General features: G+C 38.1%; 2 protein-coding genes across 3 annotated transcripts in view; one reads left to right on the forward strand and one right to left on the reverse strand.

Moving 5' to 3' along the window:
- The first annotated feature begins 81 nt into the window (after window positions 1-81).
- On the forward strand, window positions 82-13499 carry TMEM50A (transmembrane protein 50A). 2 transcript variants are annotated; one of them, XM_014563308.2, is made up of 7 exons: window positions 82-236; window positions 1807-1912; window positions 3652-3764; window positions 5870-5937; window positions 7778-7870; window positions 8634-8694; window positions 13022-13499. In XM_014563308.2, the coding sequence occupies exons 2-7, from the start codon at window positions 1820-1822 to the stop codon at window positions 13065-13067; spliced, it is 474 nt and encodes a 157-aa protein (XP_014418794.1). In that variant the 5' UTR covers window positions 82-236; window positions 1807-1819; the 3' UTR covers window positions 13068-13499. The 2 variants fall into 2 exon arrangements, with proteins under 2 accessions (XP_014418794.1, XP_006189570.1); XM_006189508.3 differs by having other exon boundaries at window positions 91-225.
- A 1429-nt stretch (window positions 13500-14928) lies between these two features.
- The window catches only part of RHCE (Rh blood group CcEe antigens), a 32638-nt gene continuing 30534 nt past the window's right edge, over window positions 14929-17032 (reverse strand). Inside the window, exon 10 of the mRNA XM_032495519.1 lies at window positions 14929-15076. Coding sequence (XP_032351410.1) covers window positions 15050-15076 — 27 coding nt within the window. The 3' untranslated portion in view covers window positions 14929-15049. The remainder of the gene's footprint in view (window positions 15077-17032) is intronic.

Genomic DNA, 17032 nt, shown 5'->3' on the forward strand with positions numbered 1-17032 from the left:
CGGTGGGCGTGGCTTCTGGCCCTCCCTCAGCCCGTCCTCCTCTCTCCCCGCGCCCTCCCTCTGCCGCGTCTCCGCATGCGCGACGGAGCCTCGGGGCGGTGCTGCTCCATCCGGGTATCCGGTGGCCTGTGGCTGTTTTGTTTTCTTCGCTGGAACTGGGAAAGTGAAGGGATCCCGCGCGGCGCGACACCAGGCTCCGGACCGACTGCACCGGTCGGGCTGGACGTAAGTGCCAGGTGGGAGTGGGGAAAGGGGAGGAACCGCCGTAGGCCAGATGAGGCTCGGACCCGGGACTGTCTGCCCGGAGGATGCTGACTGGGTCTTTATGTCCACCCTCTGGGAAGCTGCGGGCTCAGGCTGTGCCTTGCTGGAGCCTTTCTGGCCACTTCCTGCTGACCCCGCGTCCCGCTGGCTACGGGATGGGGACACCGCGTCCACACTCCGCCAGGCCGCGGGACAGCGTCCCTCCCCTGGCGGACACAGGATCCCCGAAAATCACCATGCCCCTTCACTTAAGAGCTGGAGAAACTGTCACCCCCGGAAGGGCGTGTAAGCCGGCTGGTTCCTTCGGCGAGGGAGGTGGCTGAGCTACAACTAGTTCCCACATCTTCCCAATCCCGTCCACTCTCTGCACCTAAAATCCCTGGAGTCTGGAGGAGGCTGTTTGGGCATGAGTGTGCAAGTAATAAATCCAGGAAAAATAGATTCGGGGCGGGGTCATTGGGGTAAACCGAAAGTAACACACTGAATTGCTGTTCCTCCCAGGGAAGAATAAAACGAGTGAATTTTCAAAATTAGACTTGTCCTAAAGACTTAGCAATGATTATAATAACAGTTTTTAATATTTAACTTTTAAAAGGTAGGTTACAACTGGATTCATTGCTCTGTTTTAGCCACCCATGATTACTGGCTTCATGGACTTGTTAAGATTCGCTGTAGGAGTTTGAGTGTTTGCTTGATTATTAACAAGTTACACTTAATGCAGGCTTTTTGATGTTTTGAAATAGAGATTAAATGATTGGGTCTGCAGAGCCCCCAGCCCAAAGGAGTGTTTTATGTGATTGTCGTCAGTGGTAATTTACCTATGGTAATTTAGCAGTGGATTTTTATTTTGGTGTGAATTAATATTGACTTCAATTTTATGCTTTCTTTTGGCCTGAAAACGTGTTATAATCAGAGATAGAGATTATTAAAATGGAGTAGGTGTTCTTTATATAGCAATGACACCGAAAAGCAGGCTTGGAGGAGGAAAAATAATGAAGTGAAAAGACATGGGTAGAAGACCTGCAGTGCAGTGTTTAATTTCTTAATCTGAGTGTGAAGAAACATGTTCTATGATAAAATGTGTAAATTGCTAAGAGAAATATTTTTCATCTGAGTGCATGCTTTAACTCGGAGCCAAAGTTTATCATTTGTCCACTATGTTAGTGCTCCTGGACTATAAATATCTAAATCATACTATAATTTAGTTTGGAATGAAAATAATAATCATTACAAATTTTTTTCAATATTTGGATGCCCAGTTTTGCTTATTGTACTTAAAATATACCAAAACCATCTTTTAAATTAAAAAAAAGAAACCTAAATGAATCCAAGTCTTATTTTCCAAAGTTATGTGGAATTTCATAAAAAACTCAGTCAAATATTCTGAAGTAAATGTAGCCCAATAAAGTATTTGTAACTTCACTTTTATTGAATTATTCCTGAACTGTTAATTGCTTTTCTAGAAACATAAGTCAGGTTTGAAGCAAGTAGATAGAAGTACTTTATTTAGTTGCTTTTGTGTGTTTGTTGTTTTTTTTTAAGTGACCTGAAAAAAATGTCTGGATTTCTAGAAGGCTTGAGATGCTCTGAGTGCGTTGATTGGGGGGAAAAGCGCAATACTATTGCTTCCATTGCTGCTGGTGTTCTGGTAAGTGTCATTGATAATCTGGACCTTCATTTTTTCGGTGTTTGTTTTATGTATTTTGAATTCTGTATGATGTCTTTAAGATGTACTGTTTTATCTTTGACCACTGAATTTTTAATAATAAATGCTGATATTTTACTTATGAGGGTGTTGAGTTATTCCACTTAAAGTGTTGACATTATGGCTTGAAATTTGATTAGTAGATTGTTTTTCTTTAACTGCATGAAAAAAATAGTATAATATACAAGACAGTATATTTTATACATTTATTCATTATAAGGATTATGCCTCCTCTTAATGAGTACATTAAGTTACCAAGAAGTGTTCAAGAAAAATCAGGTCAAAACCATTCAAGAGATATGATTGCATTTCTACATAATCCAGGGTTAACTTCTCAATCTCATTAAAAAAAAGAAAGAATGAATTCATTAATGAACATACTGTTTAGAAGTAGAAAATTCTTATTTACATTATAAATCCTTCAAGGCATCTGATGTTTGTTGTTTTGTGCTCTAATGTCATATACTCTAAAGAGTGAATTTTAAGTAAGCAAACAAAAATCCAAGTTTAAGTATATCCTCTTTGCCTAGTCTCTGATAGTTATAATCTGTGAAAAATAATTATCCTACATTTTTCCAAAGTAATGTCAGAATATAAAACTGCTGTAGAAATTCTGTTCTTACAAAGAGCCAAAAAAAAAAAAGCTTTAAATTTTAATCTGTGAAGAAAATACCTTGAATATTTTGAACTAAGGGTAAAAAAAGAAAAAGTAAAAGAGTACTTGTGCTAGCCAGTAAAATGTCATTAGTATAGATCTGTCCATAACCTGATAAAAATAATTTGATTAGCCTAAAATAGTTATTTTTAAATAACTTCCTGAAGATGGTAGTTTGCAGAGATAACTAGGTCAGAGTTGGAAGTGGGTGAAGGGAAGGGGGTTACTTTCCAAACCTTCTAAGCTACTTACCAGAATTTGAATAATATCATCTTATTTTAAGTTTCGGCTCAGGTTATGAAAAATATTTGTGTAGTTTTAATGTCTTTCATTGTATATTTGCCCGTGATAATATCCAGAACCAAATTCAATTGAGATGAATTATAATTTGGTGTTGAAATTGAATTGAATTGAAATTCAGGTTGTCACAACTGAAACCATCTGTAGGCTGCACTATGGTTCCTCAAGGAAAAGCAGTGCTGCAGAGCTGTTACTTATTTCACACTGAGAGGATCGCTGAAATTCTGTCAACAATAAGTATTCTCCCATAGTATTTTGAATATTTTTTTTTTCATTTGCAGTAGTAATATTTTTCTGGAGGCTTACAATATATCAGCAACAGGCCACTCCTCCTGTCAATTGGAGTCTGAATAACTTTTTTCCTTTCTCCTGCCATGAGATATTGTAAATTATTTCTAGTTCAGGAAATTAGATTATAATATTAGATTACATTGTAATTAGATTACAAAATTAGATTACAGTATTGAATAGGACAGTATAAAATAATGACTGCAGGAGACTTAGAAAAGAAGTTCCTACTAACAAATAACAATTGCTGTGGCACTTTAGGGTATCTAATATTTCATCAGCTATTAAGCCATGTGCCAGTTATAGGCAGGAAACTGCTGCAACATTTAAGAAAATTTTGGACTTTATTAGAAGGGGTCTCTTTACTTAGATACTGTGCTTTCTTTTTAGCCAGTAAGATATGAAACTACTGTAATTTCTCCTTTCTCGTTTGTTTTAGTTTTTTACAGGCTGGTGGATTATCATAGATGCAGCTGTCATTTATCCCAGCATGGAAGACTTCAACCACTCCTACCACGCCTGTGGTGTTATAGCAACCATAGCCTTCCTAATGTAAGTGTCATTGTTAGTGACAGGACTTGCATACATTGTCACAAAATAAAAGCTTTTTACATATAGTTGAGTAGAGTTAAATTTTTCAAGTGTTACCAAATTAACATATCAGACAGGGTTGAAAAGTCAAATCATAGAAAGAACTTATTAAGAGAAGCAACAATCCTCTTTCCTGTTCTTCCTTCCATATCTGATTCCACCTCTATCTCCCAGCCTCTCTCAGCTGTCCTTTTATTTCTGTGCTGTTTATAACTTTACTTTTAGTTCAGAAACCATGCGTTAGTCAAGGCACGCCTTACTAAGTCATGGAGTCAAGGAAGGAGGTGATTTTTAAGTAAAGACTTGAGGAAATGAGGGAGCTGATCATGGAGATATATAAGAAAGGATCATTGCAGACAGACAAAGAGCAAGTAACTAAGGCTCAGTGGCAAGGAGACCAGTATGGCTAGAGTAAGGGATCAAGGTCATAAAAGCCAGAGAGGAGTGAGGAGCTGTTCCAGACTGAGGACACTAAAGAGACAGGAGAGCAAAATGTGTCTTATGGTCTGGAGAGGATGCTTTTGCTATTTAGAGCATTATTGGGACAACCTGGGAACTTGAATGAGGTCTGATGACTAGATAATGGTAATGGATCATCGTTAATTTCCTGATCTTGATCTGTAGAACTGTCGTGTTTGTAGGAAATACACAGAAGTTTCTGGAGTTACGGGGCATCATGTTGGCAACTTTCAGATGTTTCAGGAAAACAAATTTATTTGAACTATATTTGTGACTTTTCTATAAGTTTGAGATTACGTATAAAACTAGTAATGCCAGAGAACAAAAAGAGATTGTGCATTCGGAAATGTGCCTATTAGTGAAGACTGAGGGGGCAGGGTCACGGCTGCCCAACAGAGGGCTGTGAAGTGTGTTCAGGTGGCTCAGCAAGAAAAACAAAAGCCATGAGCCATTGACCCAAGGATGTCTGCATTGTTTCAAAATGTGAAGCTTGTTTTAAAAAGTATTTATTTTATGCACCAAGTAATTTAATATAGAGATCACTGAAAATTATTATGAAAGTAATTATTCTAAAGCTTAGATTTGAATGAATAAATTAAGTCTTCATATTCTTGTGAAAAAATTGAGGTTCATGTATTCAGCACATTTTTGAGCACCTACTACAGCCAAGCCCTGTGCTACACACTGAGAGTAAAAATGGGAAATGAGATAGACACAGCCCTTGCTTTCATAAAGCTTACATTCTAATGGTAGACATGCATACTATATATGTATGTATATATATATATCACACACTCATTTAATATATATAATTATATCCATATATATACGTACACACACAGATAGTTTTCAAACTTCTTAACATGTTAAATTGTGAACATCTTCCCATGACATTTAAAATTTTTCAGAGGATACTTCTATTTATTTATTTGTTTGTTTTTTAAGTGGAGGTCCCAGTGAACCCAGGATCTCATGAATGCTAAACACACACTGTACTACTGATCGATACCCTCCCCTTCCCAGAGGATACCTCTAAAGAAAGCAAGACTATCTCAACTTAGTGTGGTATTATGTGAAAGTCAGCAAAAGACTTATGTTTGGAATGAGTATTGGGGATTGAAAGAAACAAGATTTTACCACTTGAATCTCTTCATGCTGAATATGTCTAATGTGTACAAATGGAAAACTAGATAAGACCAAGCTAAAGATTGTTCCAATTTTAGCAATATATAGTTTGGGGAATTTCACTCTCAAATTTTAAGAAGCATCAGAATCACCTGAAGGATTGATTTGTTAAAGTTCAGATTGCTGAGCACCATAACCAGAGTTTATGCTTCAGTAAACTTGGGGTGGAGCTGGGGAATTTTCTTCCTAAAGAGTCCCCAGGTGACGCTGACTTTGCTGGTCTGGGTACTATAACCATTGTTTTACAAGGTATCCTGTTGAAGGGACTTGCTTTAGGCCTTATGAATCCATTACTCAAGACTCATGAAGACTTTGCTTATATTTGCAGACTCTAGCTTACTGTTCCTGGTAATTTGATGTCATGGATAGTTTCCTCTTAGAGTCAGAGACCCTGATCTCTTGGTTTTACTGTATTCCTACAGGATTAATGCAGTATCGAATGGACAAGTCCGAGGTGATAGTTACAGTGAAGGCTGCCTGGGTCAAACAGGTAAATAGGTGCAAATGACATCTCACTACACACCCTTAAAATGAGAATTATACATGGAAGGGCTACTTGTCTAACTCTTTCAGATCAGGGATAGGATGGAGGTGTATCTGAGTAGAGGTTATAGGTTCCAAGGCCTAAGGTAAAAGTCACATTTGGTCACAGTTTGCTGAATAGTGCAGACTACACGGTTTTGAGTATAAAACTGTGTGCAATAATATGTAGCTAGAAAAGTATATAGTGTACAGTAAAGAACAGCATGTAATAAAAAATGCATGTGCAAAATAAGAGTCTATGGTACATGAAGCTATACCATGTAAATTATTTTCTTCCCTTTTTTGCCAACCTTATTTGATTGAATTAGCATTTTGAAATAGCTTGGAATCATAGTTTTCTGGTGTGTTTTAAAATACACAATGTAAAATTCACCATCTTAACTTACTTTTAAGTGTACAGTTCAGTAGTAGGTACATTCACTTTGTTGTGCAAACAACCTCCAGAACTCTTTTAATATTGCAGAACTAAGTAGAATAATAGAATTTTAGTGCTTCGTGTCAATCAGGCCTGTCCTTTTCAACTAAGGAACTCATGTCCCCTGGACCCCGTGGCCTTGTACCCATGGTAGGCAGAATACGGGGTGCGTGTAACACAGCTTCCTGTAGAGTCCAATTTAATCAGACATTTGAGGGGACAGATATTAAGCAGTTTAAGTGGTAAACTTAAAATATTACGTCCATACAAAAATAAACCTGGATATAGGCATATTTCAGGTGACTTTTTTTTCCCTAATGAAACAGGAGAAACTTCAGTATTCAGCTCTGGTCTGTGCTTTCAGACTTCTCTGGTTCACTCTCTTCGTAGATGGACTTAAGTAGAGGAGATACAGAAATACTGATAGACCACAACCTTATAAACTCTGGATGAAGAGATGACTGTTAGCAGTTAGTGTTGGCAGTAATCAGCCAATAACAACTAAAGCTAAGAGCAAACAGAATATGGCCATCACATCCGTAAATAAAATCTGTTAGCTCGCACAGCTCTGGGGGTCCAGAGCTAGTTGTTTTTGTTTTAATATCACATCTCTGAGTAACAGCTTATTATTTCAGAACTATTTTTTGTTTTAGGTGTGGAATTAGGAATTTATGTGTATTTGCTGTGCTTTATTGAGCAAGGAAGTGTTTTTATTGAAATGTATTTGTGCTAAATTAAACACACTTATCTTAGAATTCATTTTAGGCAATCTAATAACGCCATTTATTTTATAGCAAATCTTTACAAATCTTATGTAAATGGGATCTATGAGTAAGTTGATTGTCTTCTCTGTTAACATAATATTAATGCAACTTAGTCCTAAGTACCAGCCACAATAAATTTGAGTTTACTTTACTACCTGACTTGCCAGGAAGTGAAATATGGTAGTGTTTAGATTCACCTAGTGCTGAATGTGTGTTTTTTGTTAAGTCTACCTGTTATTGTTTGAAAGTTCTCGTGGAGGAGTTTAAACTTGGGAGCACAATTTCTAAAAATATTTGGAGAATGAGTTTCTGAATATGGTGAAACATATTTTGTGAGATTTCTACAGGCAGGGTGAGTAAAGTTTTTCTCAGTGTGCACAGCTGAGGAGCATGAACAGAGGCACTTACACTGTACAGACCAGCCAACAGGAAGAAAGCCCACGTCTGCCCTGATGGTAATCAGCACACCTTTTCCGCTGTTCCTCTGTAGACTTTAATGGAGACTGCACATTTTTAATGTTTGGATTCTGCCTTCTTTTTTGAAAAGTTAATTGAACTGACTGTTGCCACAGGAGGAACAGTTCTGGTATAATGTTATTTCTCCTCAGGTGCTCGAATTTGGCTGTTCATCGGTTTCATGTTGGCCTTTGGCTCTCTGATTGCATCTATGTGGATTCTCTTTGGAGGGTATGTTGCTAGAGGTAAGAGAAAGCACAGTTTACATTTTATATCAATGTGATACTGAACTTTTGCATTAAAGTTGGGTTTTTTTGTTGTTTGTTTTTTAAAATAAAGCTGCTTTTCTGTAGTTTGGCCAATTACAAGTACTGCATTTGTGCCTGGGAACTCCCTTCCCCCATCTGTATTTGTTTTGTTTGTTTGGTATGGTTTTAGTATTCCTTTCTTCTGTATTTTTCCTCCTAATCTAGAGCTGGGGAAACAATGGGACACAGCTCCATACTTTGTTTCTCTTTGACTTCCAGAAACCTCAAAAGCGGAATACATATGTTGTGGAGTTATTTGGCAAGTTTTTACTTGCTGAATAATATTCAGACAGAGCTCAAACATCCTAGAATTGAAGTTTATTGAACTAAATAAGCTTCCCTGATAATATATCATCTTCTTTTAGATGGAAAAGTAAATTAACACTTAATCTGTGTCTGCTATATAAGACCAGTTTAAGGCAAGCTAGGAAAAGACCTGTTCTTGGGTCCTTGGCTGAAATTTTGCCTTGAGGGACCCCAGAAAAATATGAAATCCATTTAATGTTCTGGGTAAAATTGACTGCTTATCACAGCAAAAATACTATACTCTGTCGTATGTATTATGTCATTTAATACTCAAACCAACCATAGTTACCAGAAAAATCAATTATGTTGGGCAGGAAAACTGATGTTCACCAGTTTATCAGAAATTGAATGTTTTGAGACCATAAACCTCTAAATATTACAATTACTTTTACAGAAAAAGCCATAGTATACCCTGGAATTGCTGTATTTTTCCAAAATGCCTTCATCTTTTTTGGGTAAGTTTGTATTGCATTTTTAATCCTATCTTTTTTCTTTTTTTAAATAATAGTTTATGTCATTTACTATATTTAGTTGCTTAATTTGCCCCTCTCTAATGCCCCTCCCCCATGTCTTGTCATAAAATATGAAAAATGAGACCAAGAAATGTATTTTTAATATATGAGTTAGTTCGCTGCCAACCTTGGGAACATACATTAATTCTTTTTAATTGCTATCACCTTCCCTTTAATGAAGAACTGTGATTCGTGTAGAGTTAGTTACATAACAGTGACAATGTTCATTTTAAATCTGAATCCTTAACAGTTGCTTTTAATGAAAGCCTCCTTAAAACCATTTCTTTTAAAAATTTTGTTTCTGGATGCATTTTATGGTTGTTTCTACCCTTGGTGTCACTAGAACTTGTGTATGATATTTGAGCTGTGGAGGAAAAGCCCTGACATTTTTTTATCCTTCAGATGCAATGACAAATTAAAAGGTTACTGAGACCCCTAAAAACCTTAACACTTTTATCACTAATCTTTTCTAATGTTCATTCGTAGAGCCTGCCCTTTCCCCTATCATTAGCTTCCCACTTCACCTCCCCCTGCCACAAAAAAAAACAAGAACAAAAAAGACTTCTCTTTATCCTGTGCATCAGGAGTTCTTAACTTCCATTCCATGGGTAGGCTTCTGAAGGCTGGCAACCACCAGACATTTCTGTATGAGAGACGTTAGTTTTTCTGCTCATTTCTGGGAAGAGAGTCTTGGCTTTCATCAAATTTTCAAAGATGTCCTTAATCCAAAAAAAGATTTTTTTAAAAAAACCTGTTGTATATTCTAGGACAGTCTATTCTAGGGCTTTCCCTTCCCTGCCCCTTCCCGCCTACCTCCTAAACCTCCTAAAAGGAAATAGACACCTCTTATCTACTTAAACCACTGGTGAAACACAATAGTTGCCCTCTAATGATAGTCAGCAGTTGTTAATCCATTCCACCACAAAGCATTTTTGCAAGTTTTATAAAATCAGTTTGGAAATAAGAAAAATATGAACTTAGATGTGGCAAGATACACAGCCTTTTGGGGGCATACCTTGTGTCCTGAAACTAGTGGGGAAAATCCAGAGTTTTTTTTTTTAACATTAAACCATTGATTTCTATGCAGAAATAAAAATGACCAAAGTTTATTGAGCACTTTCTATGTACAAGGAATCGTTCTTAGTGCGTTTCATGGACTCTCTCAGTTAATCCCCAAAACAACTCTGAAGGTAGCTCCACTATTATCCCCACTTTATATGTGAGAAACAGACAGAGATCATGTTTGAGATCATGTGGCTGAAATTCAGGCTCTCTGACTTCAAAGATGAGTCTCCAGCTATTATGACGATGAAATTTGGAATTTGGGATAAATTCAGTGAACAATTTTCTCCTTTTGCTGAGTCTTCAACCAGTTGCTTAGTATTAGTTCTGTTTCCCTCCTTCTCCCTTTTTTTTTTTTTAAGAATACAACACTGTACTTGAAAAATACAAAGTGAACAAACCTCGCTCCCCAGTTTATGTAAGTTTAGTAAGTTGTTTTGTAGGGTGATGTAGCATGTGTTTATGAGAGGGACAGTGTTGATATTTAGGATTTCTTTTCCTTTCAAGCTGCAGTGCTGAGGCTTAAACATCTTTAAAGAAGGACCAGGCATTCTGAGCTCATTACTCCAGAATCTCCACAGGGTTAGAGGTGCTTGGGGGAATTCAGTGCCTCACAACTTCAGCCAAAGGAAAGTAGTATAACAGGGTCAGAGACAGGGGTAAGAAAAGCATCAGGATGGAGTGGTGGGGAGAGAATTTACTGAGAATCGGCCAGGGAAGGGCAGACAGCAGCCTTCTGTATGTAGTACATAATGATTGAAATAATTTAATCATTATTTACTCTGTCAGGGATAGAGGATAAAGTAAGTTCCACCTTGAGATCCTGTTTTTGGCAGAGAAGTTACTCTGTCACAGAAGGGATTAACAGGATTGAGAAGAGCAGATTTATGGAAAAATGTTACCTTTTTCAGTGAGGGAAGAAACACATAAGTTCATACAGCAGTTACCACATTTCACAAAACCTTGGAAAACCAATCATTGACTTGTCATTGTCTCAAATTAGTTATAAATTACTTTTATATGCAACAAGCTAGGCTAATTTCTCATTTATTACTATTGTACCTATTAAGTCCAAAAATTAATTTGGTTTTGTGAAAATACTATAAGCAAATTGAAATCAAATTCAACTAATAGACACCATTATCAGAATACTTGTAGCAGATTGCCTACCTTTTTGATTTATAAAAGAACAATTCTCACCAACAGCTTAGAAATGACTGTTTCAGAAATCAAAAACATATGTCAGTGCAAAGGTAGGAGGGACTGGCTCTTGCCCAAGAAACTCTTGAGATGACAGTTTACACATCTGGTGACTAGTGTACTGAAGTTACCATATCTCTTTTAAGCTATCTGAAGAATAGGGGCCCCTAATAACCCACTTTGGTTTTTCTTTCTGCAGCAGTAGATTTGATATTACCTGGAAAAGCAGAGGTCAAATCACGTTTTGGAGGCCTATGAAGTCCTTTGTAAAGATAAAGTAATAACACTTCCAAGATAGGGTATAGACAACTTCCTGGTTGCATTTTTGTTTTCATCAAAAAAACACTCAAGTGTTTACCTTAGGCCTGTGAAACCTGTTTTAAATAGACCATTATAATTGCAGGCTTAACCTTGAGTATACACTGGAAATTGGAAAACAGATGAGAAAACAAAATGAAAACCAGCTATGCCATTGAAGGTGTCTACTTCTCTCTTCAATTTCTCCCTTGCAGTCACCCCCCTACGTTGCAGCCCTGATAAATCTGCTTTTCAGTTGTCTTAAACGTGTTCTCTTCTTGTTCACTTCCATTGTTTATGTTCCGTCATCCTTGTCCCTTCCTGAGCAGTTCACTGCCTTGACTGATACTCTCTCAGATTCGGTTTTTCTGTGTCAGTTTTCTTTCTAAAACATAGCTCCCATCCTGTCATTTCCCATCTTAAAATAGCTCAAAACTCCAAGCTGTCTGCAGAAGAAATCATCACTAGTGGCCATCCAGCCAGATTCTGCCCACAGTTCTGTTTTATTTAGACTACACAGTATTTTTTGTTTTATTGAGCTGACATTAAAAAGTCAAGAGATTTTACCCAAAAAATTGAATTTTTAGCTTTTCTTGAGAAACTGGAGGATCTGACAACCCTGGGCCCTGCTCAGCAACAATCAGTTGAAGCTAAATTGTTTATTTAAAAGGAGGATGCATGTCCACATAGTTCCATTCCACACATTGCCTGGGACTGAGTACCAGTTGCCCCCTTTAGTAGATCACAGGCTGGCATCTGCCCCCTTAACTTGTCTAAGGCACCTAAGGCCCCTGTGGGCAATTTGCCACCCTGGTCAGTTGGCTTACCAAGTCCTGGCCACCTCCATTCCTTATCCTCCTTGTCTCTTAAACTGCAATCTAGCCGTATCAGACTCTTCCCTGCTCTGCTACATCTCAGATACCTACATCGAGGTGTGTGTGTGTGTGTGTGTGTGTGTGTCTCCTAGTGCATGTAATTGCCCTCTGTGCTCTTAAACTAGAGTGTAAGCTCTGTGGAGACATTTCCTGACATCAGTCTCCCGGGCTTTTCCTGTGGCCCTGTGGTCTTTTATTCCTCTTTGCCTTTTACTTTCCTGTTTCCTCTCCCTGAAATATCTTCCTTCATTATCCCATTAGCTCCTGTTCCTACCAGCCTCCCTTTCAAATTCCTGCTTACCTTTCAAAGTTGGTGTAATACTACCACTTCTGCAAACCCTTTCCTATTTTGTTCAGGCAAAATAAATTCCATTTGTTCTCTGCCCCCAAACATTTGGTATATATGCCCCTCTCCTGATACTGACCACATAGTGTCATCCAGAACGTGAGCAGGGACTGTATCCTCTTTGTCTTTATAGCCCTAGCATCACCACCTAGCACCTTGACACTCTAAAAAGGTTTGTTGAATGAATTTGATAAAATCAGGCATATAATGGTTACATGCTAAACATTAGTCAACTTTTAAAGAGTGGTATATGTCTCCAAACTCAGAAGTTAAGGATGCAGGGACGCTGGTGGTAAACAGCACATTTGAGCACAGTGGAAGAATTTTACTACTTTAGAGTAGTCAGTTTCTGTTCTAATACATCTCATGGTTTTTTTCATACAACTCATCAATTATTCTCTGTTGCTAGTTTCCCACGATCCTAAATCTCACATAGTCTTTCTTTTCCCAAACTCAGCTAGTCACGTGTTGTTTTTTATTTTATTCACAGAGGACTCGTTTTTAAGTTTGGCCGCACTGAAGACTTATGGCAGTGAAAACATCTGATTTATTACTACATAGCAGCCCTGCATAGGGTTTTTTTTACTACTCACTCCCAGTCTTTTGTAATGCCATTTTCTAAACTTATTTCTGAGTGTAGTTGAGACTTAAATTTGTGTAATACTAAAATCATGAGAACGCCCTGTTTAAACAACCACCACCAAAAAAATCTTACTGCGGTCTGCATTTGATTAACTTGTGAAATGTTAAAGAAAAATATTTCATGTGAGCAATTTTTATTAAGTTTTATCATGGTATAGTTTGTGAAAATAAAAATGAATCACAAAAGAAATGATGTAAGTATTTGTCATATCTAAGGTCCAAAGCTGCAATTAAAGCGCTCTGAAGACTTAATGTGTTTATTTAAATGTGGCCTCTTCTGTGTCAGATAATTAAGTGAAATATAAACATACTGTTTTTAAAAACTATTCAGTGGTCAGAATTCTTTCTCTATATACTTCGTGTTTGGTTTATGTGGTTTTGCCAGAAATTCTGTAAACACGTCAGTATAAGTAGCTATTGAGTGTCTCCCAAGTGAACACGTGGAAAGAGAGAAGCCCCACGATCCAGCCACCAGTCTCCTCAAAAGTGTCCCTTCAGTGCCACCGAGGAGGGGAGGAGGGGAGGAAGTAGTAATTCAGCTGTGACACCTGGTCCTGGTGGGACGCTGACCATCACTCCACAGCCACCATTGAAGGAAAGAGGAAAAGGACAGGGACATGACACTGGTCTTCACCCAAGTGACTAATTCTTTTGTTGTTGGCTTGAAGACAAGTTGGATTCCATGTTTCATTATATAACCACTAAGCTCAAAATAGACCAACAAGGTCAGTTACAATTACAAGCATTAACTACTGGGAATTCTTACAGTCTGTTCCTCTCTGGAACTCTGTTATCCCTCAGGCTCCCCACTTTGGCAAAAGGGGATTTCTTTTTTTTTTTTAATGAACCAGCTAACTATGGGATCCATGTTCTTTAGAACTACAGCTTGAAATGTTTTCTCTCATAAAACTTGCTATAATTAGCTGTTCATTAAACACAAAATACCTCTCAGATGACTTAAATTGTGGTACATCTTTCTGTGTCGGCCGTAGTTTTCTCCCAGCGTATATTTCTCCCTGGCTCTGAATATTGTCTGGTCATCAGCTGCTCAAGAGAACGACCGTGTGGCTGTCATCTCACAGCAGATCAGTCACGGTGAGTTTTTAGATACATAGGATGTGAGACTTGGAGGCGATCTTAGGGGTTGAAGTCCACCTTCTCCGTCCACCTTCTCTTTTTACAGATAACGGAATCCAGATCATGGAAATTTGAATGATTTCTTCAAAGTCATAGACTATTTTTTTTTAAGAGACTTTATTTAATGGAGGTGCTGGGGATTGAACACAGGACCTCATGCATGCTAAGCACACACTCTACCACTGAGCTGTACCCTCCCCCCACCAAACTAGTTTTTAAATCTTGAGGCAGTATGTCTCCACCGTTGACCCCGAATGTCTTCCCCACAGTTAAATTCAAGATGTGCTCAGGGAATAAGAACTACTTCATAAAACCACTGGAATGAAAGCATAATGTCTGCAAGGACTAAATATAAGTGAGTTCTTAATTTTTCCCAATTTTATGTCACCTGCTCTGCTGATGTAAACAAGTTAACCAGGTAACATACTTTATTAAGTACAAGAAAGAATCTAAGAATTGTCAATACAGGTGAACCAAAACCTTAATTATGTGTCTGCACCCAAGAAAATGTTCATAGCATCGTCTTTAAGGAAATCAAACAATTATTTAAAATTATTATAAAATTGTCACTTAAGTTTTTAGTCTTTTATTTTTAATATCAAATCTATCTCTGTCCATGTTTCACTGTACATAAGGAGACTTTGCTTAACAAGTATTTGTCACACACACAAAAAATGCGCAACAGTGAGAAAAGTTGTCTTGTTCTCAAACAGGCCTTGTTTTTTCTTGGATGCTTTGCTTAATATCCAGCAGCCAAATACGGAGACTGTAAAAGTAAAGCAAACATTTTTATTACAGATGAACCCTTATACTCTTAAAATTGTACACACATTGATTCTGGCTTGATCACTTGAAACTTATGTTGCCTAAAATGTTGTTTCATCACAAAGGCCTTAAAAGTTCTTTTATAAACTCTGAATTGGAAGATCTCTTGGATGGATCATTGATAATCACCTGGCTTTGGTTTGAACACCTCCAGTGACAAGAAACTCACAACTATATGAAGTAGTTCATTCCATTTTGCAGACGGTTCAGATTGTTAGCAGTTCATACACATCACCCACTGGACCTAGTTAAGTTCTTTGGAGAAGCCTAGAAAGAAATATTTTCCTTCCTTTACATGACAGTCTTTTAAGTGTTTGAAGATTGTTCTTAGGTCTCCTTTGGGTCTTCTCTTCTGCAAACTAAATGAATAGCTCCCCATTTCTGTGGTTGTACCATCTCACACCCTGCCACACAGCATCACAGCATGCGGAGTAGCTCTGGATCACAGAATTCTAGCACTGGAAATCAGAGCAGCCAGCATTTATGGGGTGTTCCCTGTGGATCAGTGTGCTAACATTTCACACATGTTATCTCCTTTAAATCCTTACAACAACCTAGTGAGATATTATTATCTCCATTTCGGAGATGAGGAGACTGAAGCTCTGGGAGATCATAGAACTAGAGGTGGTAGAGCCCAGATCAGTCTGACTCCAGGATGGCAAATGTGGTCTCATTTTACCAATGAAGAAACTGAACCCTCCTCTGCCCCCCAGAAGTGACTTGCCTGAGGGCACCAGCCCGTGGTGGGTGAACTAGGACTCAATTTAGAGCTGCCTCCCAGACAAGCCTCTTTTCACTGGGCCTCTCCAAGAGAGAAGGACTCAACAGGCCCCTGATCTGTTTTCCTGCTTTGGTTTAAAAACCATCTCTCCTCATTTTGGTTGAATGAGCATTTGTTGGACACTTTCTGTGTGTCTAGAACATTTACTTTAAATCAGAAGCAGGGGTGACAAGACTATGCTGTTTTGCATAAAACAGCAAGAGGAACTCAACATATTTTGTCATGTTTTTGTGTCAAAACAGTAGTATTTATATTTCTTGGCAATACAGTAATTTAAAAAAAATAATAACCTGCGAATACTTGTTCAGAAAGCAATAGAGGACCTTGAGTATACTGGCATCATTTCAGAATCCATCCCACATGCGTAATCCCATCATGCTCCTCGCCCCTAAAACATTCATTTTATGGCACCATTTCCCCCCTTAAACCTTGGGAACCAGTTGCCTGAAGGATGATGCAAGAGGCTCTGCCCACCGTTCATCCTCTTCACCTCGCCCTGAGCCAGCTGCTTCATGCTTCTCCTGTTCTTGCTCATAGTCCTCCCCTTTCTTGGCATGTCTTTCACTTCCTGTCACTTAACCAAATCCAGTACAACTCCAAGTTCCATTCTCCCTGACCTCCCCAAATCATGACTTCTCCCTCTTCCAATTCTTCTAGCAGCTACTGCCAGGATTACCTTTCTAGTACTTAATAGCTAACGCTGTGCACAGATGAAGATCCAGTGCAGGTGACTAGAGCCCTAGTTTCTTTGTTCATACCCCCACACAATACTCAGAACAGGGGCTTGTCCACAGGAGACTGGCAAAAAAAGTTCCTTTCTTCAGAAAGGTGAGCTGTGGAATTAATTTTAGTGTGTGGATGTTAGTGGGTCCTTGTGCCTTGGAAAGCATGAAGTAAAATCCATGGTTTATTAAATTGAAATTAAAAGTTGAAAGACTTTATTCCCTTAGTGAAGGCAGAAGATATATGAAAATTTGGTTATAAATCAGATTTTTGTAAATCAGCATCTGGATTAGGATCATTTACCAGAAGATAAAGGATTAGTATATGCAGCACCTTAACACCTAGAACTATATTTTATTTAGGTTCGTCTTTCCAGCTCTTCATACTATGCCT

Source organism: Camelus ferus, chromosome 13 (genome assembly GCF_009834535.1).
Source record: "Camelus ferus isolate YT-003-E chromosome 13, BCGSAC_Cfer_1.0, whole genome shotgun sequence".
NCBI classification, from domain to species: Eukaryota; Metazoa; Chordata; class Mammalia; order Artiodactyla; family Camelidae; genus Camelus; species Camelus ferus.

Excerpts from the sequence above, each read along its gene's own strand:
- TMEM50A (XM_014563308.2), top strand. The coding sequence starts at position 1,820 with ATGTCTGGATTTCTAGAAGGCTTGAGATGCTCTGAGTGCGTTGATTGG. Across the intron at positions 1,913-3,651 it reads CCATTGCTGCTGGTGTTCTG|TTTTTTACAGGCTGGTGGAT; the intron begins GTAAGTGTCATT and ends CGTTTGTTTTAG. Across the intron at positions 3,765-5,869 it reads GCAACCATAGCCTTCCTAAT|GATTAATGCAGTATCGAATG; the intron begins GTAAGTGTCATT and ends GTATTCCTACAG.